The sequence below is a fragment of the Fukomys damarensis genome, unplaced genomic scaffold, assembly GCF_012274545.1.
Source record: "Fukomys damarensis isolate Sample0158 unplaced genomic scaffold, DMR_v1.0_HiC HiC_scaffold_8, whole genome shotgun sequence".
Taxonomy (NCBI): domain Eukaryota; kingdom Metazoa; phylum Chordata; class Mammalia; order Rodentia; family Bathyergidae; genus Fukomys; species Fukomys damarensis.
Window position 1 is genome coordinate 23,659,818 of NW_022900920.1, and position 26,591 is coordinate 23,686,408.

The 26,591-nt window shown below is 43.8% G+C and overlaps 1 protein-coding gene across 20 annotated transcripts in view; it reads right to left on the reverse strand.

The window, feature by feature from the left end:
• The window catches only part of Tcf7l2 (transcription factor 7 like 2), a 263,597-nt gene that overhangs the window by 128,046 nt on the left and 108,960 nt on the right, over positions 1-26,591 (reverse strand). The window contains exon 1 of one of the 20 annotated variants that reach the window (XM_019209032.1): positions 21,517-21,573. The exons of the other annotated variants lie outside the window; for them this stretch is intronic. Coding sequence (XP_019064577.1) covers positions 21,517-21,567 — 51 coding nt within the window. The 5' untranslated portion in view covers positions 21,568-21,573. Of the gene's footprint in view, positions 1-21,516; positions 21,574-26,591 lie in introns of those variants that run through there. 20 annotated transcript variants of the gene reach the window in all.

Sequence of the window (26,591 nt, forward strand, 5' to 3'; positions counted from 1 at the left end):
CCCGCCCTGCAGCCCGCGCGTCCTCCGACGCCGCGCACCCGCAGCCCAGGGTAGCAGCGCACACGGGCAGCGGCGCCAGACAAGATGCTCATGCACAGTTCCATTCACAGAATTATCTCGCTTGACGGGGAAGCGCACAATACCCGGGATCGCCCCTGGTTCCACAACAATCCACCCCCAAAAAGGGAGGGGGGCGATAAAAAAAAAAAAGGCAGGGCTTTCTTACTCTTCTTTTTCCCCCAACCCGCATTCAATCAAAAGAACAAAGCCTGATATTTTGTTTGCCGACTTGGCAAACATAAAGGCAATTTCAATAGTGCAGAGGAGCTCACCTAAGTTGGTGAAAGTAATGCTTTGCAGTTCTCCAGTGAAATTAAGCTTTAATAACTATCTGATGCCATTCAGAGAAGGAAGGAGAGGAATCGAGCTGAATTTAGATAAAGTTAGAGTACCACTTCACTCCCAAGTTTTCTGCCAGCCCAAAAAAGTACCTCTAAATTCTTGACAACATCCAGAGCTTAATTATCTTGCTGAATTTTTGGGGGGGTGGGGGTGGACAAAAACCAAAATAGACAGACCATTAAAACACCCATATGGAAGAGAATTCAGAACAATTTACTGTATAACATTTTTTCATGACTAACTTAAAAAAAAAAAAAAACTACCGAAACTTGTGGATGTGTTCCTTTAAAGCAAATGGTCCTAACACATATTAAACCACCGCTGCGCGTCTTCTAAGCATAGTATGAAAAAATGACTATTGATCTTCAAATAGCGATAATTGAAAAGATCAAAAAGATTAAACAAAATCAAGAATGTGCTGACTTACCATGCTATGCTTTTTTGTTGCAACTTTGTAGAAATTTCACTCAAAGAAACTGCATCAGAGGTGTCAAATTTTTTAGCGGACTGTGATCGTATTATTTCCGCAGCCCTGCCTTCCAATGCTTCAGAACTTTTTCCCCTTTCTCTTTTTTGTTTGTGGTACCTAGCTTTTTGCTATAGACTTTAAAAGCCTTCAGCTCAGCAAACCAGCACAAATTATCTTGCCACCTTGCGCAGCTCTGATGCTTTGGCCGCTAACTTTGGAAGGCCCTTTACTACTGCATCAAAATTAGCATTGTCAAAGCAGTTAATGAATATTAATATTGTATTTGTCATTGGAGCCGGTCCGTTGCTGAACTCCAAGTCATCCATCAGGGACAAGATTAAGAACACAATTATTTCTGACTGACAGGGACCAAATCTGCTAGAATTTTTTTTAAACAATTCGGGGGGAAAAAACCCACAATATCATCATCTTAAGGTGTCTCCCAAGAGACTGGGAACCAGATTAATACGCTTTTAATGAAGTAGAGATCATTATGTATGAAGAGGAAAAAAAAAAGAAAAGATGTACTATTCAAGCTATTTAGTTATGGTAGCGGCTAGAAATTTTTTAAAAAATGCAGACGGCATATCTTTTTCGACAGCTGTCCAGGTTTTATTCATACCGTTCTAAAGAAAAAGATGAGTTTTCCCCCCTGAAATATTTCCCTTTAAAAAAAAAAAAAAAAAAAGAACAGAGAATGAGCGATTCGTCCCATCTGGGATAATTTTCCATGTCTTCACTTTTACTGAGGCAGCCAGGAAAGACAGCACGGTAAATAATTCCTACACAAATTTGACAAGAAACACCTTCATCAGCTCGGCTCCTTCTACCCTTCCTCCCCAGATTCCACGCACTGTCTCTCTCACTTTATTCAGGGCTGCATTTACAGAAACTCTGAAGTTCCCTTGCACAGTGACATCTTTCTGTCATCCACACACAGGAAACAACACAGCTCAGCGAAAACCCCTCACACATGCAGCGGACGTGACACCCCAGTGCAGGAAAATGCCTACTGCTCCTCAAAAGCCAACAATGGCTAATTTGGGGTGGGGTGGGGTGTCTGAAATGAAAGTTTTGACAGAAATCAAACTAAGAGCAACTTAATGAAATGTGTAATCCACCCAGCAGCAGAAAATGGTTTAACGAGACTACTACAACAGAACTTTCTCTATAATACACGCAAAAGACTAATGAAAAGGTATTAAGTTTAAAAACTTGCAGCTTACCTGGCATTACCAACTTATCTGAATTCACCCAAATCATTTCAACATCTGTATCTGTGCCACAAATCACACATACAGACACATACAGATACATACACATATATATCACGATTTCTTAAGCGTTTTAGGAATAGCATGCTTCATGGGCATGCTCCATATAAATTGTCTTCGAGATGATATTTCCACCCCCCCCTTCGTATTTTAAATGTGGTAAAAGGGATAAAATGACAGATGTGACGGTTAATCTACCCAATGAATCGCGGGGGTCTAGGTAAAGCCGTAATGGCCACTGAGCTAATCTTCAACACCCACTGACCACCCCACCGGCCTTCTAATACCATTATCAACCCTTAGATGAACATTCTAAATTAGAGTTTTGTTCGAAAAGGGTGTGAATTTGACCTTCGATGCTGGGAGGCCCTGTGCTACACATACAGATGGCAAAGTTCTCGTTTAAAAAAAAAAAATTTTTTTTTAAAGGCTTCTACTTTCTTGTGACTTGCATCTTTGAACTTGGAATCTTTACACTCTCGTCTTTCGCCAGGAAAAAAAAAGTGCCCTCCCAAACACCCTGCTGATGTCATCTCTACCAAACACCCCACAATGTTTATACTTATCCTAGAAGAAGGGCCCAAGCAAAGCCACTGGAAACAAAGAATAATCGCAAACACACATGCAAACATGCCACTTTGCCCCACCTTGTCCCCCTCAGTGCACCGGTGCCTTTACTTACTGCCTTCTCTACGCCCAATAAGTCTTTGGAATATATCATTAAAAATGTATCACTTTCTAAGTGGAGCAACTTTACAAAAGTCTTTGAGGGGAGCAGAGACAGAGCACAGTGAGGAATACCATTCGCCTGCACACACATTGAGTTATACCATAAAGAAAAAAAGGGATTTGAGGCGAAGGCGTTCCCTAAACAGTTCCTTTTTTCCCTTAATGAATCTAAATGGGTTGGTATCAAATGATTATTGCCTAAGTATTTTTTAGAGAAACAGCCTAATGCCACCTTTAAAAAAAAAAAAAAATCAACACAATTCTCTGATGCAAGCACACACTTAAAGCTCCCTTCAAAAACCACACACAGATTTTGGTACCTTTTCCACCCACACCATCCCTACAAACCTACAAATGGTCCTTATACAATAAGGGGTCCTCTGCCCCTTCACTGTGGAAAGGCTTGGGTGTGCATTTTCTATCACTGATCTATAGCAAACGGAAATATGTGCCGAGCACACACAAATGTGCACCTAACTAAAGATTGTCCAACCATAGGCCAGCTTCTGAATAACTGAGATGTCTAAATTAAGGACCTCTCGCTTTCTCAATGCACAGCTTCCCCATTGCTGGCCCGAGACGGCCTTTTCAGGGCCATGCACATATCCTTAATCTGCATCTTTGTGCACTCTGCACCGGCGTTGTTAATAGGCAGCTTTCTCTGCCTCTCTCGGCTTCCCCAGCACGACCGCATCAGCACTAGTATCAAATTAACTCTCCGACTTTGAAACTTATTGATCTGCTATTAAGACACCAGTGAACTTGATGAAATGAGTGCTGTAGGTGCAGTCATGACTTCAAAGTCTAGCACAGCCACATAAAGCAAGCGCCTTTGATCCTAACTCCGATCTACTGAGGGTTTAAAGCCCAGTTCTCCCTAAGCTGCCCTTCACTCTCGTCCTGTCTGATGTCTCACCAACTAGCGACTTGATAATGTTAATAATGCAAATTTTACAGATGATTTTTACAATGGCGAAATTAATTATATGAATTAATGCTTCTTGCAAGAGGGGTTTCTGTTCTCTCTCCTGTAACAGCTGGAACAATTGTAATGGCTCAGGAGGAATAGCAGGGCCAGGTAATTCCACACAATGCTTTACCATCTTCTCTCACCTCTCCATTCTGAACCGAAAACTAAAATAATTTACTAGAAATGTCATTAATAATCCCAGTAACATTTATTTCTATAATTTCATTTCCTGGTAAATAACTACTGTCAAATACAAGCAGCCGCCTTTTTAACATGTGGTTTCTACCTTTAGTACTGTCAGTACAAAATCTTTATTTTTGTGTAGAATTTCTTCGTGACAGTCACAAACCCCCAGCAAAGTTGTAAGATTTAAATGCTCAGTTATTTATTTTCATTTAGGAATTATCAAAAGTGCTCTACTGACAAGAATCAGAATGAACAACACAGTCGCCGTGACATGGAACATTTAAATAATATGTATCTTTTCTCTAGCTAATTAAACAAAACTTTCTAACCTTTTTATCACTAAGGAATATGTACTTAAGCATTGACTAATTTTATAAATCATTTAGTCATAGATATTAAAAATAAGTTTCAAATTCTCTCTAAATAGATTAACTATGTAAAATATTCATTTTCCTCAAGTTTGGATTTACATGACAAAGAAAGGGTTAGTATGTTCCAGGCTGAAAGATAATCTTATATATAACCAAAATAGTGAAATTTCGGCAGAATTGCATCTTGATACTCAAGCAAAGAAGCAATGCCAGAGAACAAATCATTTGCCAAGAGGTTATTCTTTGTATGTTGATTTTGGACAGAAGAACATCAGTAGTTGAGTAAAGTGTGCTCCACTAACAGGAGCTTTGTGTGATACTCTGATTTATGGTACGTTAGGTAATATTTGTGATACCGTTATTCTGAATCCGTTAATTATAAGAGGAAACTAATGGAGGTATTTTTCTCAATCAATATGGTAAATGTCAGGTCTACCCCTGCCCCGTGGCAAAACATAATGCAAGGTTAAAAGGACCATAATTTTAATACTTGCCTTCATTCGCGCATGAGAGTTTCTGTGCTGAGGGAGGGGAGATCCAATTAGTTGGCTCCTAGTGCTCCTCCAACCCTAAAATGTAGGTAGTAGTAACTTCGTGTAGGTGCCCCCCCATGTTGATACTCACTTAACCTACTTGCAATTCTAAAGAAGTCAACACTTGATTGTGACAACGTTCAAAAGAATTTCCTCTGCCACTAGCACAGTAAAAAAACTTTCACCAATTAGTGCAGGAAAAAAGGAGGGAAAAGCCACAGTGCTGGCACTCAAAGACCCAGGCCTTGCGGCAAATCTGTCATGTCGAGAGGATTGATCAACAGGACGGCAATTTCTAATGGCATGTTGTCATGAAAAGTCAGCCACAGGGAGCCACCTGCTTTGCTCCTTAGACAGCTAGGAAGGAAGGAAGGAAGAGGGCAGGAGGGGGAGAAGACGGGAAAGGCTCTCCATCCCTACCCCTGCCAGCTCCCTTTTGCTAACAATTTTGGTAAAGGTATCATGATTTTTCATTCAGTTGAAATATGTCAAGTCTCCGATCATATTACCCTTCCTCGAAGGTGACAGTGGTTTGAAGGCTGACTCCTTCTTTTACCTCAATACTTTTTCCCCCATTTTGCAACAGGGTTGGAGTACCTTTATGCTACCGCATTTCCCCTCTCCTTTTGTCAACCAGTAGTCTTTAGATCAGAAGACATCTATCATGGCTTTAAATCAACAAGGAGCATCCTGACTTAATAAAAATCCATGTTTAGAAGACTGTGGAAAACAAGAGAGCTGGACGGCACTATCAGGTGCTTTCCTAAGCCAAGCGTTTAGCCAACTGTATGTCTGCATGTATGTATGGCCACTCTTGGCCCACCACTTCTGGGGATTCGTCTGGTGGGCAAACAATCCTGAAACTAGGTTTCTGTAGAGTAATATCTAATCCGCCATACTCTATGATGCCACGAACATCTTGCAATGCAAGTGGTGCCAACAGTTTGTTACACATTTTCTTATGATCGGTGCAACTTAGTGTTTTGTGGCAATCTCCGGGTACCCTTGCCAATGGATGCTCTGCCTCCAAACGCTCCTCTAGGACTATTAGTTCCTTGATATCCAAGACCGATTACCAACCACTTCCAAGAAAGGGGCATTCCTTCTTCCTCCAAACACCACATTCGATGGCTCCCTTGTCATTTCAAAGGATGCTCTCTCATTTTTAGTACTGCAGAACACCCCACCACTACCACTGCCCCTTGTCATGCTACTGAAGGATACTAGAAGGACTTGACACTAAATTACCGCCTTTGAGAAACTGCTTCTCATTGACCTGCTCTTCGAGTTGACATGGTTGCTCTCCATAAAAGCTAATCACACAAAGGCCAACTTCTCTGTCTCTGAAAGGATGGTCCAAAATATCGTTATGACATACTATCCCTGGTAGTTTTCACCCTTGAAACACTCACCAATATACCACCCCTCAATCCACTTTGAACAAAAGAAAAAAAGTCAAATAAAAGTTAAAGAACTTTTAAGTTCATGAAACCAAACCCCACTTGGCATGCAAATCACGTACTGTAACCTTTTATTGGCGGAGCCTCTGGTCTCATCAGTCGATGAAATTCTCAGCCCGCGGCAACAGCTTAGCCGAGGGACATAGACCAATGAGAAAATATTCATTGTGTTAGCATTTCAAATGGCGAGAAAGGAAGAAGAGGCGCTAACTGATCACTGCCCGTGGAATTAATTGGATATTCCAAGAATAATGTCTCTCGCTGAAGATCCTTAGAGGCCACGCGCTGGTCGAGACCACATTTTGTGCGGCACCTTCAAAAAGAGACCGCTTGGGGGTACTGGACATATTAGGGTTTTAGCGCATTTCCCTAAAGGCCAGAAGATAATCAGATGCACTGAACCAAACTCAACTAATCCAATCCATAATTATACACACAAATCCAATAAACTTTGCTACATTACTGGAAAATTAAACTATTATATGAAAACCTTCGAAAACTTTAAAAAAAAACTTTAAGGGGCACCATGGCAAAAATATTTCTTTTGGGGGCAGGGACAAGTGGCCCAGAACTTTATTCCTTTACCCTTGCAAGCGACAACCTTCTGTTCTGCTCAAGCTGATCTTAGTGCCAACACGGTTTCTCTATTCAGGGAAGGATTTGTGTTTCGGCTTTTCTTACACATAACCCAAGCATCTGCAATGACCCTGAGCGATATTAGTATATCTTTCCTTAAGACACGTCTTAATCTAACCTTTTTAAGACTCTTTTGCTTTCAAACTCAAAACAGCAGAAAAAATAAGCATTGTTGGTGGCACCAGGAGCTGAACTAAGGGCCTAGCGTGGTCAGCAGCAACAGCCCCCTGGATAAACAGCTGCTGGTGAAACTAAATAACGATTGGAGACCAAAAGGTAAGGGGGGAAAAATGAGATTAGGAACTTTCCCAAATGTTCCATCTCTCCTATCGACCACTGGCCTAGCATGAGGTGTCAATTTTGACTCCAAAGAGAGCACACGAATTCGCAGTGGTCCCATTATGCGGTCTCTGCTCTCATTGTAAATTCTGTCAACGAAGTCAATCTTATTAACTTCCGCACTGGTTCACACATGACATTTTCTTCAATTTTCTTGCTGACATCAAAAACATCAATTAGCAGCCCGAAAATAGGAAGGAACGAATGACAGCGCCTGATAACGTCGACTATTTGAAGCCAAGGGTAAATCTATTCTCCAGTTCTGAATGCGTTCATTACAATTGCATTTTCAAAGAAGACCTCCAAATAGCAAAGAAAATTAAATTTATCATCTAGGAATGCCTAGAAATTGTTTTTTTAATCCTATGTCTATCTCTCAATCCCAGAGCGCAATACAAAGTATCGCAATTGAGTTTTATGATAACATGCCACAACTTTAATAGAAAGTTTATAAAATATGCAGCCTGGACCACGCTTACTATCAAACAGCAAGTACAAGGCTTAGGGGAAAACTTCCCCAACAGACTGCAGCCTCGCCTGGCAGGCCTCTCCATTTTCCTGTTCTGTCACTGTAAGGGAGGCAAATGTGTAGGTGAATGAACAAGTGCACACACACACACACACACACACACACACACACACACACCACACACACACACACACTGCATACACACACATAACAGAAAGTCAGAAAGTTTGGAAAAGAAAGGCAACTGGTACCTATATCCAAAATGGAAATGCTTTTATGGAAAGCAACCAACACTACAGAGCTCCCTATAATATTAACAATGCCATGCTACTCACATAGCCTAACTCTTCTCTAAGAAACAAGTTTCCAAAGAAAATCTCAATCGCCCCCACATATAATGAGTAACACCGGTGGACCGAACAGCCCAAACCAGGGACAAAACAATTATTCCTCACCTCCACACCCCACTCAACACCCATTTCATTCATATGGACTTTTTCTCTCCAAAAATCAAAGAAATTAATAGTAAAAATGTGAAGTATTCTCCCCTGATCAGAAAATTAAAGCACCCAAATCTTTTAAAGCATTTGCTAGGCTGACCCCAGCGAACTCCGAAATGATGGGAAACGGAGCAAAAGGCATCGTACCAAGAAATTTGGTTTTTGTAGTCTTGGGAAGAGCTTCTATTCATTTTATTATGGGGGGGGGCAGCTAATGTGTCCATTCTGTGTTCTGTGTGGCATCTCCCAGGGAGGGAGGCGACTCGCCCAGGACTGACGCCACCTCGGACCCGCGGCTCAGCAGAAAGAGCAACTACACCCTGGTAAACAGATCGCATTCCTGCGGCTCATTGATTTTTTGATCTTTTGACATTTTTTACTTGTTTCCATTCCCTTCCTTGTCTTTTCTTCAATGTCACAAAAGACAAAAATGTCTGAACAATTGAGGGCAGAGATATCTATTAGCTGTCAGACCGCCGTTTTCCTGGCATTGACTAAGCGCGCAACACAAAGAATGCCGAGAAATGGTAGGGTGACAAATTATATCATTTTTTCCCTTAAATAGGGATAATAATATTTCAATACCTTGCCTTTTTCTAGCCAACCAAAGTGTGCTGTGAGAGAAAGGGAAGAAATCTTATTGCATCCTTTTCTGTAATTTCTATTACATTGGGGGGGGGGAGAGACAGACAGACAGACATATTTCAGGTTGCAGCATCTGAAAAGCAACGCTTACCTTCCTGATTACTGTCCCCTAAGAACAGCTTCCATAGTACAAATACCACATTAATAAAAGAAACAATTTGCTATGTTTAGGGATGAAAGAATGTATAAGAATGAACTGATGTCCCCTAAGTTATTTGTTTCCCCCTGAAGACAAGCAAAGCCATTTTTTCAAAGCAATTAAATGACAGATTTCAAGTACAGCCAACCTCGACTTTCTAAAACCTAAAATCTGAAACTTATCATTTCCATTAAATATTGCTTTGACAGGAATGCTTTAAAAATTGTTTCAAATGGGTTCTCTCTGTCTGTGATTTGGCTGCAATGAACACGCTGTACATCTATGATTTCAGAGTTAAAATTCAAAACACACCCATACTGTGCGCTTGCCTTCAAAACCAATAATCAACGGTTTATGGACAAGAAGGCTAAACTGGATCAACTTTACACTTACATTTGAGAAGATTAATGATTTGCTTTAAAGGAAGCCGTGTGTTAGGAGCATTCATTTCCACATATATTTCTGTATGTAATAAAATTACGTTTGGTTTAAAACCTATTTACCTAGATCTCTATCTAGGAATCTATTTTATAAGGAAATTATTTTTAAGCTTAAAAAAAAATATGGCCCAAATGTGTAGGATGTACTTGGTGGGGGGGGGCAAAAAAAATTTTTAGAAATATGTTTCAATTAAAGTGCTTGATAATACTATAAACTATTTCATAAATAAACAAAGGCTCACTGGATTTAATCTGTTTTTATTTCCATTTTCTTTACATGGGCTCCTACTTGACATCTAACATTTAATGTTTACTTTCTCTATTTTCAATTATGCTTTTGACAGAGACTAAACACTTTAAGATACTGGGGCACATTTGCACTCTACCAACACAAGGGAAAATATTAATTACATATTATATTTAGAATGTGAGCAACAAAATCACTAATTCAAATTCACAGGAACAAAGCCCTACTACCGATTTGGCAAATGTATGAAATAATACAATAGAGTATTAAATCGGTGTTTTTTAAGTATGGGATCAAAACAGCAAACACCAGCGCAGACTTATAAACTCAACAGGGGGCAGGGGGCAGAAAATGATAAATTAGAATTGTCAAATTATCAACGTACGTTGGCAAACACAACCAACTCAATTTTTCTGCCGCTCTGACAAACTAATTCCGGAATTAATGTCAGCTCTCTATATCTATGGTTTTTTCCGGGTAGATCACACCAGAGCCAAATAGGCTCTTGCAAACATTTTATTTAAAGCAAACCTGACTTCTGTAAGCCAAGAGGAAAGCAGCTAACAGGAGCTAAATAAATACATACCATTTTGTATTGTTTTTAAAGTTTATGAAATAAAATATGGCATTCAAGCAAAGCATTTGGGGAGCAGCTGGTGGGAACCACGGGTGCAAGCACAGACACACAGACACACAGACACAGACACACAGACACACACAGACACACACACACACACTCACACACTCACAAAACTGACCGCAGGTTGCGGGCGGAATGGTCGGTAGTTGTGGTTTTTAAAACCGCGCGCTGTCCTTGAAACAGAGGCCGCACACAGCTCCATTAGATACACATCCAGTGCTCTTGATCTATTATTTACAAAGAAAAACCCTTCACTGCTTAAGTGCCCCCTTCTACTTCAGCCTCCCATTTCAACAGCATCAAACAACTGGGGGGGAGGCACCACATAAGACACAACAACTTGTGTTCATCCTGACGTTACGAGCAAGTCAAAATTCTACTTGGATGGAGAAAGATGGAGAATAACCTGAGAACAGGATGTCGGCTAAGTGACAAACAAATGAGAAGTCTGCGCCAAAAATCTGACTGTCATTTTCTAACAAGGGACGTGAGGTTTTATTATCATTCTGTAAAGAGAAATTTCTATTTGAAAAGGGAAAGATTTTTACCTCGAGGATGTGAAAAGGACTGTTTTTAAAAAGTATATTTGGTATGAAATTCTTTAATTATCGAGTCTGCTCTTTAAGTCAAACTGCATTCCATCTAATTAGTAAGCTTAGATCTCACCTTCATGCTGAACTTTAAACTCTCTGAAGCCAATTAAAAACTATTTAAATGAATATTAAAAGGATTCCTGTGATCAGTTTTGACATGAGAGAAAACATGCTTTTCAGCAAAAAATGGGTTTACACAGCATGCCTCCATCTCACAAAATATCCGAATTGAGCCTTAACGCTTCATCTGTGCACTGCTCTCTTCCCCGCCGCCAGCCGGTGCTTTTCCTCAGCTGCTTCAGCATCCGCGCTCAGGCACAACCTGCCGCCAGTCCACTTCCAACAGCAATTACAACTACTTTATTATTCAGAGCTCTCCAATTTTCAATAACTTACTAAGATGTGCGGGACAGTACGTATTTCCTACTTTCCTCTTGATACACTAATGAACTGGGCACACATGGCTATGGGCCAATAAAAGTTGGAACTGAAAACAGAAAATTCTTAGCAATTCCCAACCTGATAAGCCAAACTATATTAAGACGCCAGTTACACGCACCTTCTAAGTCAAGGCCTTGTGATAGCTTTCTGAGAATTAATGAATTATTCTGTTTGCTTATGAAATTAAATGCTCCCATGCAAAGCCGTTACAATTAACACTACTAAATGTGTTAGGTTGCACTAAAGAAATCTTCACAGTATAATTATATCAATGAGCCATTTAACTCACATACATTAATTCAATTTATCTTCATTTTGAACTGTGAGGACTGATGGATTGTCATCATTAGAAATGACAAAACTCCATGCTGGAGGAAAATAAAGACCTGCTAACATTCTGACTTCTCCCCAGACCACACACAATTGACTCCTCTCAGGGTGGCCCATGAGTTACCAAGGGAGGTCAGATGCAAAAGAATATCAATCGGACTCATCTGAACCTACAAACCAGCATCCATAAAGACAACTACTAAGATATGGCAATTCTGACACCAGAGGCCCGTTATCTCTATAGAATCGGGGGGATCCCCAAACAAATGTTACAAAACCATTGCATTTTCTACAATGCAATCTATGGATAGACATTTCTGATTAAAAGAAGAAACGAAACGATGAAGCCAGAGCAAATATATTAACCAAGAGAGCTCAGCTGGGGAACACTCAATAAATAAGATGTTACTATGCAAAGCAATTCCAGGACTGTTTGGCACGATTTCTTTCTCAAAACTCACAGGATTAGAGAGGGTACTATTAAGATTTTAACAACCGTGAGACCACATCTGATCAACTGATGGTCAAACTACACCCACCCTCCTGGTCTTAACCTGTGTTGGGAAGTGGTGTCACAGTGGGACGGCTGAGTGCCTGGTTATGCATCTGACTCCTAAAAGGAGTAAAAGATCTGTAATTCCTGACTCAAGCATTAGTTCTGTCTCCATCTTAAAATTAAAACTATCTGGCCAATGAATGCAGAAACTCTTGGGTTTATGATACCCACAACGTCACTGATCTCTAACAGGAAGAAAAGAAATTAATTTCACTTTAATGTCTTTAAAGTTAGTGGGAAAGAAGAGATACCACACAGCTCTCTGTGACTAGCATTTCCGTGTGAATAAAGATTAGTGAGGACAGAGAATCATGATTCGAAGGAGGGCAAACAGTTGCTCTAGGAAATGTCTATGTCAGACCTGCTTGGGGCAGAGATACCAGCCACACAGAGGCACCTTCAAGAAAACTCAGCCACCTGGCTGGTGCACCCCGCCGGGGCTAGCTCTCCAGGGACTCAAGCCTTCACAGCCGCTGACCAGTTCATCAGATATGGGGAGGACTGAAGATAGCTCAGAATAATGCCGTTATGCGGATTTCTGCACAAACTTGCTGGGTTGGGAGTTCTCCTGTGCATCTCCGTGCAGGGGGCGGACGCTTAAGAACTGAAAGCTGTCAGGATTTCTCTGACTTGACAAGCAGATCTGGGCAGCCAGTGTTGGGGGTTGGTTTTTGGGTTATAGAACTGAAGGACTCCTATCACTCATGGGGCCCCTCATTAACTACTGCTGCAGCCACATGACAGAAACTAGGGGGATGTGTTTTCCAGTTAAAGGTGACTCTGCTGGACCCAAAAGTTAAAATTAACAAATGAATTGGAAGGGGAGGGGAGGAAGTCATTTCTTTCATAAACAGCAATGACAAATAGAAGCTCACCCAAAAATGCATAAAAAGGATAAAGCCTTCTACCTTTTATTTTGCACAAGAAGGAGGATCTAAATATGAAGAACCCTGGCCAAACTCACCTCCTTGTTCTGCCTCAGATACTTAAAATATATTACCACTTGCCTCTGGAGAAATACCACAGGCTGCAATAATGTCCAGGGCAAGGGGACGTCACAGGAAGGTGTGATCCTGTCCTCAAATTCTTCGATTTTCATTCAAGAAGGAAGAAATGATGCTTTCTCTGACTCTGAATTTCCACATTTCACATGAAGTTTAGGAAGGCTTCCGGGGAAAACCACTCAAATTCAAGAAATGGAATTATATCGCACTAAGCACAGAGATTTGAAGCGTGTGTGTGTGTGAATATTAGGTGCACACAAGTGTAAGCCCCACACTGCTGCAAGAAACTCCAGGGCTATACAGAAGGGATTTTAAGAGAGGTTGGTTCTTCTCAGCTGGGCCAGTCACACTAGCTGGAGGATGACTTCAGCCCTGCCCCAGGATTGACCCTTGATGCCAGGGAAGAAATGTGTAGCGGGGGTGGGGTGGGGTGGGGTGTGTGCATGCGTGTGTGTGTGTGTGTGTGTGTGTGTGTAAACTCGCCTGGCTCTTCCGATGACAAGGCAGCCTTTACAGACACAACAGCCTCTTCTCTCTCCTTAGCTCCTTGTAAATACACCCAGAGGCTAACATACAATGGGCACATCCAGCAAATAATAAAGTAAAATTAAATTATGTCATGCCTCCACCATGGCAACGCCCACCAGCTCTCGCAGGGAGAGCCCTGCTGCCAATGTTCCTGCCACAGTGCTGAGCTGGGAATGTGCTCGCATTGGGCCCAGATGGAAAGCATGTTGCAATCACCCGCCTAGAGCAGACTGTGAAACTGGTTTTGAACGCAACCAAGCATCTTCCTACGGTCTGGACTGCTGTGTTATTTTTTCAAAACCATCTTGTTTTTGTCTAGTACCTCTCTTCAAGGATGCTGAAGACAGTCTATTTCTCATAATCAAATAATGTCTCACATGACAACAGCCCCATTTTATAGACAGAAAAACAAACAAGCTCAGAGGATCTGGGGGGACTGATCTGAGGTGTGCTGGTTAGTAATTTTCAGTAAATAAACAGGAGGAGGAAGAGGAAGAATTATTGCTGCTGCTGGCATGAATGTAACAGCAAAGCCTTCCTTGCATCCTTCCCTAAATTACAGCAGCTGATTCACTGACTGACTTCATCAATACTAACAGAGCACTACCATATGCTGGTACTGTCAGAGAACTAGGGACGGGCAATAACCAAGCATAGGGAAGGAAGGCCCTGCCCTCAGGGAGCCAGGACCTGAGAGGGAGACGATTACTTAGAGGTGTTAGAAAAGCTCACAGTGAACCCCTGCAGTACCTCGATGGCATCATGGATTTGAAGACAACTAACCTTAAACAGAAAGCAACTCCAGGACTACCCAGCCCAATGTTCAACTCACTGCAATTATTCTGTTGCCTGGAAAATACAATTGAGAAGTTGGCTTTACTTACATGCTAGGGAAGAAGCTCAAGTTTCTAATCACTACTTTTTTTTGAAAAGAGGAATCCCAAATGCTAAATTATGCTGTCAAATCATCTAACCACGAACTGCTATTGCACCGGAGGTCAGAGAACATTACAGACTTCGGAAGGCGGTGTTAACAATCAGATGCTGTTGTTTTCACACCTCCTGAAACTCAGAGAGCTGCTGGCTATTCTGCGTGACCCATACAGTCGGCTGCATTAGTCTATGACTGGGACAAAAGCATTAGCAGTGCTCAGAGAGTGCTCGTGAATACCAATTAATATTAATTTGGATTTCTTCTCTTTGACCCAGTACTAAGTATGGAGTTTCCTAGTACTTCTCTGTTTGATTCTGGGGCTTTCTAAGCTACAAAAACTCAAACTACTGAACTCTTAACATTTTTAGCTGCTTTTCCAACTATCAATTAGGTAAAATATATAGATGTAAGGGTCAAGAGCCACCAATTAGACTCTACTTTGTCCTTCGCTGTAATTTTGAGTCAGCCTAGCTTCGGAGAAAAAGCACTTTACCAAGGACTTATATACATTATGGTGGTTACAGCTGTGTCTTGAGTACTGATACATAGAACTGATCTAGTCCTGAGAAACTCTCGAAAAATGTGCTGCAAGGATTTATATATAAAAACATTATTACAGGAATAGAGGGAAAAATCTTTTTAAAAACATACCTAAGTAGACAATCCCAAAATATCTCAGACAAAATGTTGGGGTTAGAAATTCTTTAAATATGGTCTCTAAAATTGTTTAAAAAAACAAAAGCAAAAACAAAAAAACAACAAGCAGTTATTCAGACTGATGGAGAAAAAAAAGGTATCAGACCTAGCGTAACAATAGAAGTCATTATTACTTAAAAATTTACTAGGTAATAGGCATGATCTGTGAGAACTGATTTCTCCATCCCGCCACGGCAGTACACACCTGTAATCCCAGCAATCTGGGAAACCGAGGCAGGAGGATCACAAATTCAAGGCCAGTCTGGGCAACTTAGCAATCAATACCTTGTCTCAAAATAACAAATTTTAAAAAGGGCTTTGTATATAGCTAGGCAGGAAGACCCCAGGCTCACAGTCCAGTATCTTTGGGGTGGGGGGCATGTGAGCTTATTTCTCTAGCACAAGAGCTTCTTAAATTCAAAGAAGTATTTTTGTTAAAAATGAGACTAAAACTAATGTTTTTAAAAACATTTTCTAAATGTGTCTCTTTATTAGTATCAACAAATATATTTTCAAAAAATAAGGTACAGCAAACCCTTTGTCTCCTAAGATGGGGGGGGGTAAAGACCAAGTTCAGTAGACAGATCCTAAATTACACTGTGTGACTGTTATTAGGAAATATTTGTGTGAAGAGATTTCTTATAATCTTCACAGAACAATCACTTTTTAAAAGACCTATAAATCTTCGACATTCTGATCTATATAGTTCAATAGAATAGTAAAATCATCAAAGAGACAGGTAAAAGAACAAAATGAAATACACACACATTATGTTTCAAAAAGCAATGGCATCGCATCTAGCCCTCCTGCTTATGGAAGCAGGACAGGAGCTTGGGGTACACTCCGGTACCCTGTGTGGGCCTTTATTTGGTGGCTTTTCCCAAATATCTCATTGAAATCCCTCGCCCATTCCCAGGATGCTGACACCAGTCTCTATTTCACAGATGGCAAAATGGAGTCCCCTAAGGAATAAAACAGTTTCCCTGAACTAACAAAGTTAAATGGCACAGTCAGCCAGAGCCCAAGTTTTCTGGCCCTAGCTCCCTGCTCTTCCCGGTCCTGTGGCGAAAGCTCCAACACCGGGGAGCAATGGTTTGTGATGGAAAATGTCAGTGCGGCAGTTCTACCTCTGTACACATCCTCCTGCCACCGATGAACACGTCACACGTTAGGGGATACAAATGCCACCATGCGTCCGTGTGTACACTGTGCTGGCAGGGACTGTAGCAGTCCCATTCACTAACTGAAAGGGACAGTTGGCAGGTATGACGGCACTATTAGTACAGATAAACCCCTGATAGCCTATCTGCCTTCTGATTTTTAAATAAACAAAGGCGTATGCTGTAATTAAGATCAGAAGTGCCTCTGAAAGACCATATGGCAAAAGGGAAGTTAAATGAAAAAGTCACCGGCAGGGGTAATGGAGAGGAGGATGTTATTCCGAGGTGAAAGAAGTGATTTTTAACAAATGTTTTCAGCTCTGATGCCCGGAGGAAAACAGCAACCTCTCCACAGAAATGACTGCCTTTTAGCAAGAAGCGGAGATTCCAGCCCGCAGAGGAGGAGCGGCTGCACCAAGATGCGCAGGAGAATGCCACGTTGGTCCTGCAGGGGGCGCTCCACGGCGCCTCCTTCTAGGCCACCTCGCCCAGCCTCTCTGATTACAGGGTGCCGCAGGCATAATGCGAACCTAGGAACCTGTTAGTGCAGGGGTCAGCAAGCTGAAGCCCTGAGGTCCCCGGACTCTTACTCCTTCCTTAATACTCAGGAAACAATGGCATCTCTATGCCCACAATGGCTTCAGTGTGAGCCCCTCCCCCCGACAATGGCCCCATTCAATCCCCCACGATGAGCAATTGCCCCAAGTTTAGCGGCCTGTAGGGGAGCACCGGGCACAAAGGGAGGTGCTTCCAGGTTCAGTGCACCCTTTACACCCATTCACCAGAGAGGGGACAAAAGCGATTCCTCGCTTCACACCCCAGGCAGGGCAGAGGCTGGAGGCTTCGCTGTCCGGGGAAAATACAGCACTGCCTGGTGGGGGTGGAGGAGGACCACAATGTGTTTAAAGATGGTTGTGCAAACGCAGTTCCTGATTATTTCTACCTCCAACTAAAGACATATGCATAAAAATGGGATGTTTTTGTCCCCTAAGGTGGGCCGGGAGGCTGGGGAAGGCAGCACTTTTGAATACTGTGAAGACCCAAAAGGTCAGTAGACAGATCCTAAATTACGCTTGGAATATTTGTTAGGGAAGTAGCCCATTTCCTTCTTTAAATTTTCATTGGGGTCCACTGTTCATGTTTCTGTTGTTTAAGTACTTTAACCGCTAAATACCCCAGCTAGCAACCTTGACCACTGTCAGCCACTGTAAGAAACAGTGTGTTTCTCACCTCCCTAACTGCAAGTGCAATACCCCTGATGCCTTGGGTTGCACAGCTCTACAGGGAGGCTGCTGTAGGACTTGACAGGCTTTGGTTGTACTAGTTGGTCAAAAAGGTTCAAGTCTGTGGCTGTTACTGCTGGGGGAAGGGGCTGCAGAGTTTATACAAAGCACCAATATTTGAAATAGCAAAAGTCCTACTTCCCTCTTCAGAGGGACACCCACCCCTTCACCCCGCCAAGCGGGATTAGTCATACTAAACACAGCCCATTCCCAAGCAACTCTTCAAGCTTTGGCAGGCCTGGTCCAGCTGACATTCCAGGACCAGTTCACCATTACATAATGAGTGCCCCCCACCGCTCCCTTCACCAGCGGCAAGTCAAAACAAACTTGCTGAACTCAACCCAGGGCACCAGCTCGTTTCCTAGTCATAAGACATACGACTGCCAGCAGAAGAACAGCTCTCAGCAGAAAACTGTAAAGCCCCCAACCAGCTCTTGCATCCGTTCTTACCGTGGTCAACTGGGTAATATTTGATGTAAGTATGGGTAATCCCCAGCCTACACTTGTCCCAGGCTTTATCACACACAGGGCTGGTATCGACCCTGTTTTTAAAGGGGTCATTCCGCACACATTTCTGTGTCCAAGTTGTTCGTGAAAGCTCAGGAAGCAACGCTGCAAAAGCATTCCCAAATGATGGTCCTCTGGGAAAGGAGGTGGTCAGCACCAGGTAAGAGAACACAATTCCCTGCCAAAGACTGGGTGGGTGCTTGTCTATCACTCAAAATACACGTATAAATGGTACAATTTGACTTTCGATGTACTGCTGAAATTAGCACAGATCTTGCTTGACAAGTTTCCAATATTCTTTATGTATGAACTCCAGCACACTGCTTCCTAGTGGATCGTCAGCAGAGATGTTTATATGAATCCCTCCTTATCACCCCCGATCATCACATCAACACCCAGGGCACCCGAGAAAAATCTGGACTTCAAGTGGAAAATAAGTGAATTCATACCGAACACACTGCATTTCGCACCCTAATCCAAGAAAGAGCTTAAAATTAATGGCACTTAACATGAATGGGTCATGAAATTAAACCCTGCCTTCAATCAGGAGTGGCAGAGTGAAATGAGGAAAACCGGGATATCTGTGCTCCTGTCTTGCTGCCTCCACTATCTGGTTGCACAAGTGCAAGCTCATCCAGCAGTCTTTTCTCTCTGGGCGTCTGTGTCCACAGTTTAGAGAAAAGGCTGGAGGAGTGGGCGGACGGAGTTACTGGTCAGTTCTCACCATTTCCAGATTTTGTAACTGACTCTACCAACCCACCTACTCCAGCCACAATTAACGAATTACTCCAGTTGGGGTCGGCTACTCAAGGGTCTATGTGTATTAATATTTGTAATCACTTAGGTAGGTCTATTTTCTGGACCTGAGTTATTTCATCTGTCTTGCACCCAAAGCCCAGGCACAAGGGAATACCTTAGCCCACCTGCACAGTAACCTTACCTACTAGGTAGCATTCAATCTATCCCTATCTCCCTGCTATCTCTTTACCCATAGGACAGTCCCAGTTATTCACCCAAGAGCATCTTCACTTTTCTTTAACCCCAGAGACAATAAACTTTCCTTAATAAATCAGGGTACTAATTACAAACACCAATTACTAGAGTCCAAAGGGCTGTCTGCTCTCTTCTGAACAGCTCCAGCTTACGGCATTTTTAAAATCGTATTGGTCTCTAAACTATCAGAGGCCAGAACAGAATGCTCAGAGATACTGGTCTGCCTACAGCCTGGACAGGATACTGCACTGGCAGGCAGATATGTACCTTAGATTTCTGTGCTAGGAAGAGGGGCAGGGCAAAGGCTTGATGTTGAAAGAGTAAGAACAAAAATGTGGTGAGAAACCCCACTAGATTGGGGGTGGCGGCCTGGTACTGGGAATAAGACCAAAAGGACCCTGGTCACTATGTAAAAGTACAGAGCGAAGGAGAGAAATGGCCCTCACCCCACTGGGCTATGCTCAAAGCTTCTCCAAGCTTCCAAGGTGTGCGTGCCCACAAAACATTCCTTCCTTGCTGCAACTTTCCTTGGTGACCTCACTACCAAGACCACCATACCACAATGGAGGGGTCCAAAGTTGGAAAGAGCTCCGAGCCTCCGACTCTGGGGGTGACCTCTTCCGAAATGCCTGAGGGAGGAGTAGGTCTCGGAGTAGACTGGGGCTCCACGGCAGACCAACTGGAGGCAGACCTCTGGATAGGACTTCAGCTAAAGACTCTCATCTGCTCACACTCTTAAAGAGTGCCCAGTGCTGGAAGACTGGATGATATTGTACTAAAGGGACTCAAGCTGTCAGTTCCAGCCATGTGCTCCTGGGAGTTGGCGAGATCTGTTCTGCAGGCTTTGTCACAATTTCTGTCTGGAAGCAGTGAAGGAGACCTAACACCCGCCTCTCACTCCCAGGATTCTGTCAGCATTCGGGCAGAAGGGAGCACACATCAGCTAGAAGATTGGCCCGGCTATGTAATTGTGCCCTACCTCCCTCCATACGCTTGAGGGGTCCCTTTACTCCTCATCTATGAAGCTCATGAGATGCTACTATCTGGTATGTCTGAGAAGGTTGTCAGAAGAGCAAAATATGTGACCCCCGAGAGTCACCCAATATTGCAAAAGATACAGCCAGAACTCCAGTTTCTGTGAGCCAGACAGAATGCCCAATGGTGCTGAGAGCCTCCCAATCATGCACAACAGGAGGCTCACCACATATATTTTGAAGCCATCTGCATGGCTTTTAGGACAATGTGTCCTTTGGCCTGGAACTGTAGTACACGGTACACAACACTGGGGCCACAGCCACACTCCCCCAAAGTCACTCTGAAAGCACTGCCCTGAAAGGAGACAATAAGAGGCTGGGAGACAGAGTGAGGGATAAAATTCTTACTTCTAAGACTTTTCCCCCAGCGCTTCTCCATACTCCTTCCTGGTGTCCAGATGACATCTATTAAATTCAGGCTCTGCTCCACAAGGGATCTTGGCCTCTAGCTATGAGAAGAATAGCATCAAAACAATTGCTTGCCAACAACCCATAAATTTAAACAAGTCAGGATGGCAACAGTAAGCTGCCTGGGAATCATCACAGAAGAGAAGTCAAAAGCAGTGTGGTAGGACACGCAGACCAGCATGACACACACCCCTCCTAAGCAAAGGCCAGGCTGCAAGCCCCCAGGAGGATTTGGACGTCACCGCTGTGCCCGTGTGACCCCTTAGGGCCCGGGAGCTGTGGCTAGCACGCATCTGGCTTCATGAAGGCGCTCATTCTTGCCATTCTGACCATCCTCGTTCTCAAGACAGGGCTGAGAGTCAGGGGACCCGCCAAGCCACAAGGTCCTGGATTTTAACTGCGCACCAGCGGAACCCTAGGCCTAGGTTGCCCCTGCCTCGATGATTAGGTCCGCGCAGTGGGAACAGTGGCTGCGCCTGTGCCGTGACCTCCCCAGTCCCTCCTCATGAGCCTCCGACCACAGGCCACGGACCACACGCTGTGCAAATACATGCCTTGCTTAACGCTCCCGCCTCACGCCCACTCATACAAAGGGCATACCGCTAGTAAGTACAAAACAATGTGCGTTTCCACCCAGAGCCATCTGAACATGGTGATTCCTCCCTCGCGGCAGCTGAATCCAGGCAAAGAGGAGGTGAAACCTAGGACCCCTGGCATGTACACAGGCAGAGGGCTCCCTCCAAATCGGACGTTTCCCCCCTGAAATCCCGTTTTAAACATTCCACCAAGTGGCCTCATTTTGTTTCTTTCTTTCTTAATTTGTGGGATTGAAGCAATTTTTGCTGTGGGTGGTAACAAGGGTTGAACTGTTTCTAATTATTTAAAAAACAAAACCTCACACACAAAACAAAACAAAATTCTATGTTGCCAACTGCCGAGAGACTCAGAAGCCACCACTTCCGGTAATGAAAACTGTCCTTCCCAGCGATCGCAAACCCTCGCGTCTGGACGGCATGTGTGTGTCTGCTCAGATTCTACAGCTGGGCCCGTTCTCTCTTCACAGGACAGAGTGGCAAAACAGCAGGAGGTGGACATCGTAGCTTGGAAGACCCATCTGAAGCCCTGGGCTTGAGTCCCCAGCTCCCAGCAATTAATCTCTGTGGAACCAAGGATACATTTTTTTTTTTTTAATTAACCGTCACAGTTTCCCTTGTGTTAAAATGAGGAAAAAAGTTGCTACCAACAGGAAGGATTAAATAAGTTCTAAAAAAAAATATCGCTTAAAGTAGACTCTAGTACATAGTAATTATTCAGTAGCTATTGGCTAATATATAAAATTGGAATAATATTAGTTTTTCTCTCGTGGGGAAGTTGTAAGTGTAGACCAAGAATATTCTTGGAAAGTGTAACGTGGTGACATCCCCCATCATAACTCAAGAACCAACACCGCATTCTCTGCTCCCTTTACTTTTTCACTTTGCAGTCCTAGGGATCATTCCAGGGCCGTGGTCCATGCTAAGGAAGCACTCAGTACTGAACTACAGACCCAGCCCATTCTCTCTCCTTTTGAGGTAAGATATTTCCTTTTAAAAACAAAGGCTTATAAGAACTAGGAGTTTCGCATTAGACCTGAAAGAGGGAAGGAAGCACAAATGGCTTCTTTCTATGGAAAGAAAACCCATTAAGAATAAGTCCAAAATGGGCATGGTGGCACACGCCTGTAAGCCCACCACTGGGTAGGCTGAGGCAGGAGGATTGCTGTGAGTTCGAGGCCAGCCTGGGCTACACAGTGAGTTCCAGGTCAGTCTCAACTACATACTGAGACCCTGTCTCAATAAAACAAAACAAAACAAAACAGAACAGAAGAAGTCCAATTATAAAGTCTTGGGAGAGAAAACTGGACAAGAAAAGGCCTTCCTTTTGGCTAGCCTGTACTTCGCCTAAACCTGATGGCCCCATTCCATGCCACATGGGGAAAAAAAATCCAGTACAATCCTCCCCTGACCACCGTTCACTTCCAGCCCATGTGTTAATCACGCCTAGAGGATGGCAATAAGTTTAAAACTGCAAACTATCGTTTTTGTTACTGGGAGCCTGTAAGCACCACTGGGTAGGCTGAGGCAGGAGGATTGCTGTGAGTTCGAGGCCAGCCTGGGCTACACAGTGAGTTCCAGGTCAGTCTCAACTACATACTGAGACCCTGTCTCAATAAAACAAAACAAAACAAAACAGAACAGAAGAAGTCCAATTATAAAGTCTTGGGAGAGAAAACTGGACAAGAAAAGGCCTTCCTTTTGGCTAGCCTGTACTTCGCCTAAACCTGATGGCCCCATTCCATGCCACATGGGGAAAAAAAATCCAGTACAATCCTCCCCTGACCACCGTTCACTTCCAGCCCATGTGTTAATCACGCCTAGAGGATGGCAATAAGTTTAAAACTGCAAACTATCGTTTTTGTTACTGGGAGATTCTAAGCCCATCAGTTTTCAGCTGGGAGAATGAAAGAATCTTTCACTGTGTTTTTTCTAAAACAAATATTTAGTGCTTTCATCTTTTAGTGCCCTAACATGCAATCTCTGTCACCCAAATAAAGAAAGAGCCTCCTCGTGTGGGTGTTTACAGAAATATCACGTTTCCCACATCAGCGGGATGAATGGCAAACGCGTTCAGAGTGAAGCTGACCCTTCTGCATTCTGCCTCGAGAGGCAGCTCTGAAGGAACGAGGCTGCCCCCCCACGCTTGCTTCACCTGCGAAGAGAGTCACTGCTGGCTTCTTACAGTGCCCCAATCATTTCCATCAGGGTGCTGACAGCAACCTTGCTTCCAGGCAAGGTAGCCCTGCTTGAGATGCTTTGTTTAATGTGTGGCTTTTTATAAATTACAAGAAAAAGTGGGGGAAGGAGTCTTCGCCCACCTGGAGGATGCTCCCCTACCAACCTGTTGCCAGTCCAGGGTGGTTTCTTACCAGTGGAGGTTGTTCACCTCCATGTTATGGATGCTCTCCCTCTGCCACATTCAGAGATTCTCTCAGCCAGTGAGGGAGAGACGGGCAGAGGGGACCCAGACAGGAGGAAAGTCAAGTTACTTGTGTGGGAAGCAGTGATGCTGCTTTTTCTCATTTTTGGAGTGATTTTGGACATTGAATGGCCAGCAGGAAAGCTGCGACTGCTCTCTGGAAGCTACTTTCCCTCTCTCCTCCCAGGTCATTTCTGCTCTCTGCACCAGGTCACTGCTCCCACTTCGCTATGGGCTGCAATGGCAGATCTCCAAGTAATCACAAAGACAGGAATTAGATTGCATAAGAATTTACATGTGTGCCACTGCTGTCACCTTCCCCGGCCAAGTGCACGCAGCGGCAACCTCTTCGGCTCACGGGAGTATGACAGTCCAGGCTGGGGACCTTTCAGATCTCCTGCCAGGGCTTCCCAAGAGGAGGGTAAGCGTACACACAGGGTCCTTCCCACACAAATACATCCCTCCGCTTCACTCTTCCCTAAGGAAGTATCAACTCTGCACAATGGCTGGGGAAACGGCAGCTCCGGCCTCCCTGTACGCGGACCGGCCAGCTCCAGAACCTGGGTGGGGGGTGCATGGATGACCATCTCTAATTTCACCCAGATAACGAGACGAGTAAGGGCATCCTGAGAGAACCAAATTGGATCAACAAAAATCAACATTCCATCTTCACTTTGGACATGATACCCTAATCCTGGTCATTGGGCCTCACATCTATGAAAGAACAATACAGATAAATCAAAGCAGAATACTGCACAGGTCACTTTATTTCACTCTGCTGTCTATACAGTTTATAATGATGTTTTATCCCCACTATGTTTTCCTTTGACCCCCACCAGAACTGATTTGAATTCTAAATCCACAAGGTGGCCTTAGGAATCCCAGGTATGCAGGCAAGGACAGCTCAGTGACAAACAGAAAACCCAACGAGACATGCCGATGACCAACAAGCTGACCACAAGCGCTACGGTCACTTCTCTCATGCTGGACAAGGCCCAGGAAGCAGCAAGGCAGTAACTCCGCAAGTCAGTTAGGAACACTCGGCCCCCAAGTGAAAGACAGGAAGCTCAAGACCACTGTCCACCAAAACCAGAAAACAATAAAAATAAACCCTGCATCTCCCATGGCTGTCAGGGGTCAGCTGAGGGCATAAATAAAGGGATAGAGCTGTTCTGCATTCTGGTTACAAAGGCAGCGGAAACCACAAACATTTACCAGGAAATTCTTGGTTCTGTCCACTAGAGTCAATTCTACTATAAAACATATTTATTTTAAAATATACTTTTTTTGCAAAATTCCTATATCTCACCTGAATGTGGTGTCATACACTTAAAATCCCAGCACCCTGTTAGGCCGAGGCAGGAAGATCACAAGTTCAAGCCCCACCTGGGTAAGCCAGCAACTTAGTAAGACCTTGTCTCAGAATCAAAAGGGGACCAGGATATGGCTTAGGGTTGAGGACAGGGGTTCAACCCCCAGGACTGAAAGAAAAAAAAAAAATCCTACTCCTCAAAAGAAACCTTAACTCAAACTTAAAATATACAGAAGTATATGCAGTGAGTACAAATCTGAAATCCAGACCGGTGCAGAAGACTCCACCAAGCAAGGCTGTAGTGAGAAAGACCCACAAGAAGCTGGTTTAAGGGTATTGTGGTGTCACCAGCAGGACAGGTCCAAGGAGAAATAAATGTTCTATTTCCTTTAGATGCAAACCCACCACTCATCATGACAGCCACAAGCCCATGTCCACACACTGCTGTCCCCAGCAGGAAGAACAGAAGAAGACCCACCTTCCTCGCAGGACCAACAGGACTTTCTGAGGCTAATCAGAGAGGTCCTAAGTTGTCCTCCAGAGGGACGCTTCTCCCTCTTACCTCTACCAGCTGCAAGAATCATGGATTCTTATACATATCCAAGAGACAGAGTTGTGACAACCACGAAATTGGATATCCTTTGGATGGTTACAAGTTTCTTCTGCTTTGTAGTCAAGAGAGGGCTTTCTCCCTTCCCCGGGAGTAAGCAGACTTCCCATGAGACTGCCTGGCAGAGGTCCAGCAGCAGGAACCAGTAGAGTGTGCAGGATAGAGCCTCCACCGTCCCGTCCCATCGGACCCCACCCTGCAGATCAGGATCAACATGATGTTGTCTCCTGCAGCTCTGTCTTCCTAAGCAGCAAGAGCTACCACCCGGGACAAGGTGGCAGGGTGGGGGCCCAGGCGAAGCTTGTCAGACCCAATGACCAGGAGGGACGGGAGATACAGAGCCAGCCAGGTGTCCTCCAGTCACCCAAGTCCCTTACTCTGTCTCTCGCTCCTTCCTTCTCCGGTGTCTCTGTTCTTTTTCCATGCCCATCCTCCCTTGTGGAAGGAATCGCTTTTTCCAAAACAGAAACTTTCCTTCTGGGCACAAACAAGCCTCTGCTTTAGGCCTTCCTGGAGAAGAGTTTTGCTTGTTCTGTGTCCCTGGCCACTGATCCTGACAACGAGCGTGCTCTGGGTGGTGGGGGCGTGGGAGACAGGTGCACTTGGACGAGCGCACACAACTCAAGAGGACTTAAAGAGTTGAAAACTGCCAGGGTATACAAAGGCCACCTCCTTCTTCATTTTCAGCCGAACCACAGGGGGCCAGACATTACCACCCAGGAAAGGGTGGCCACAACT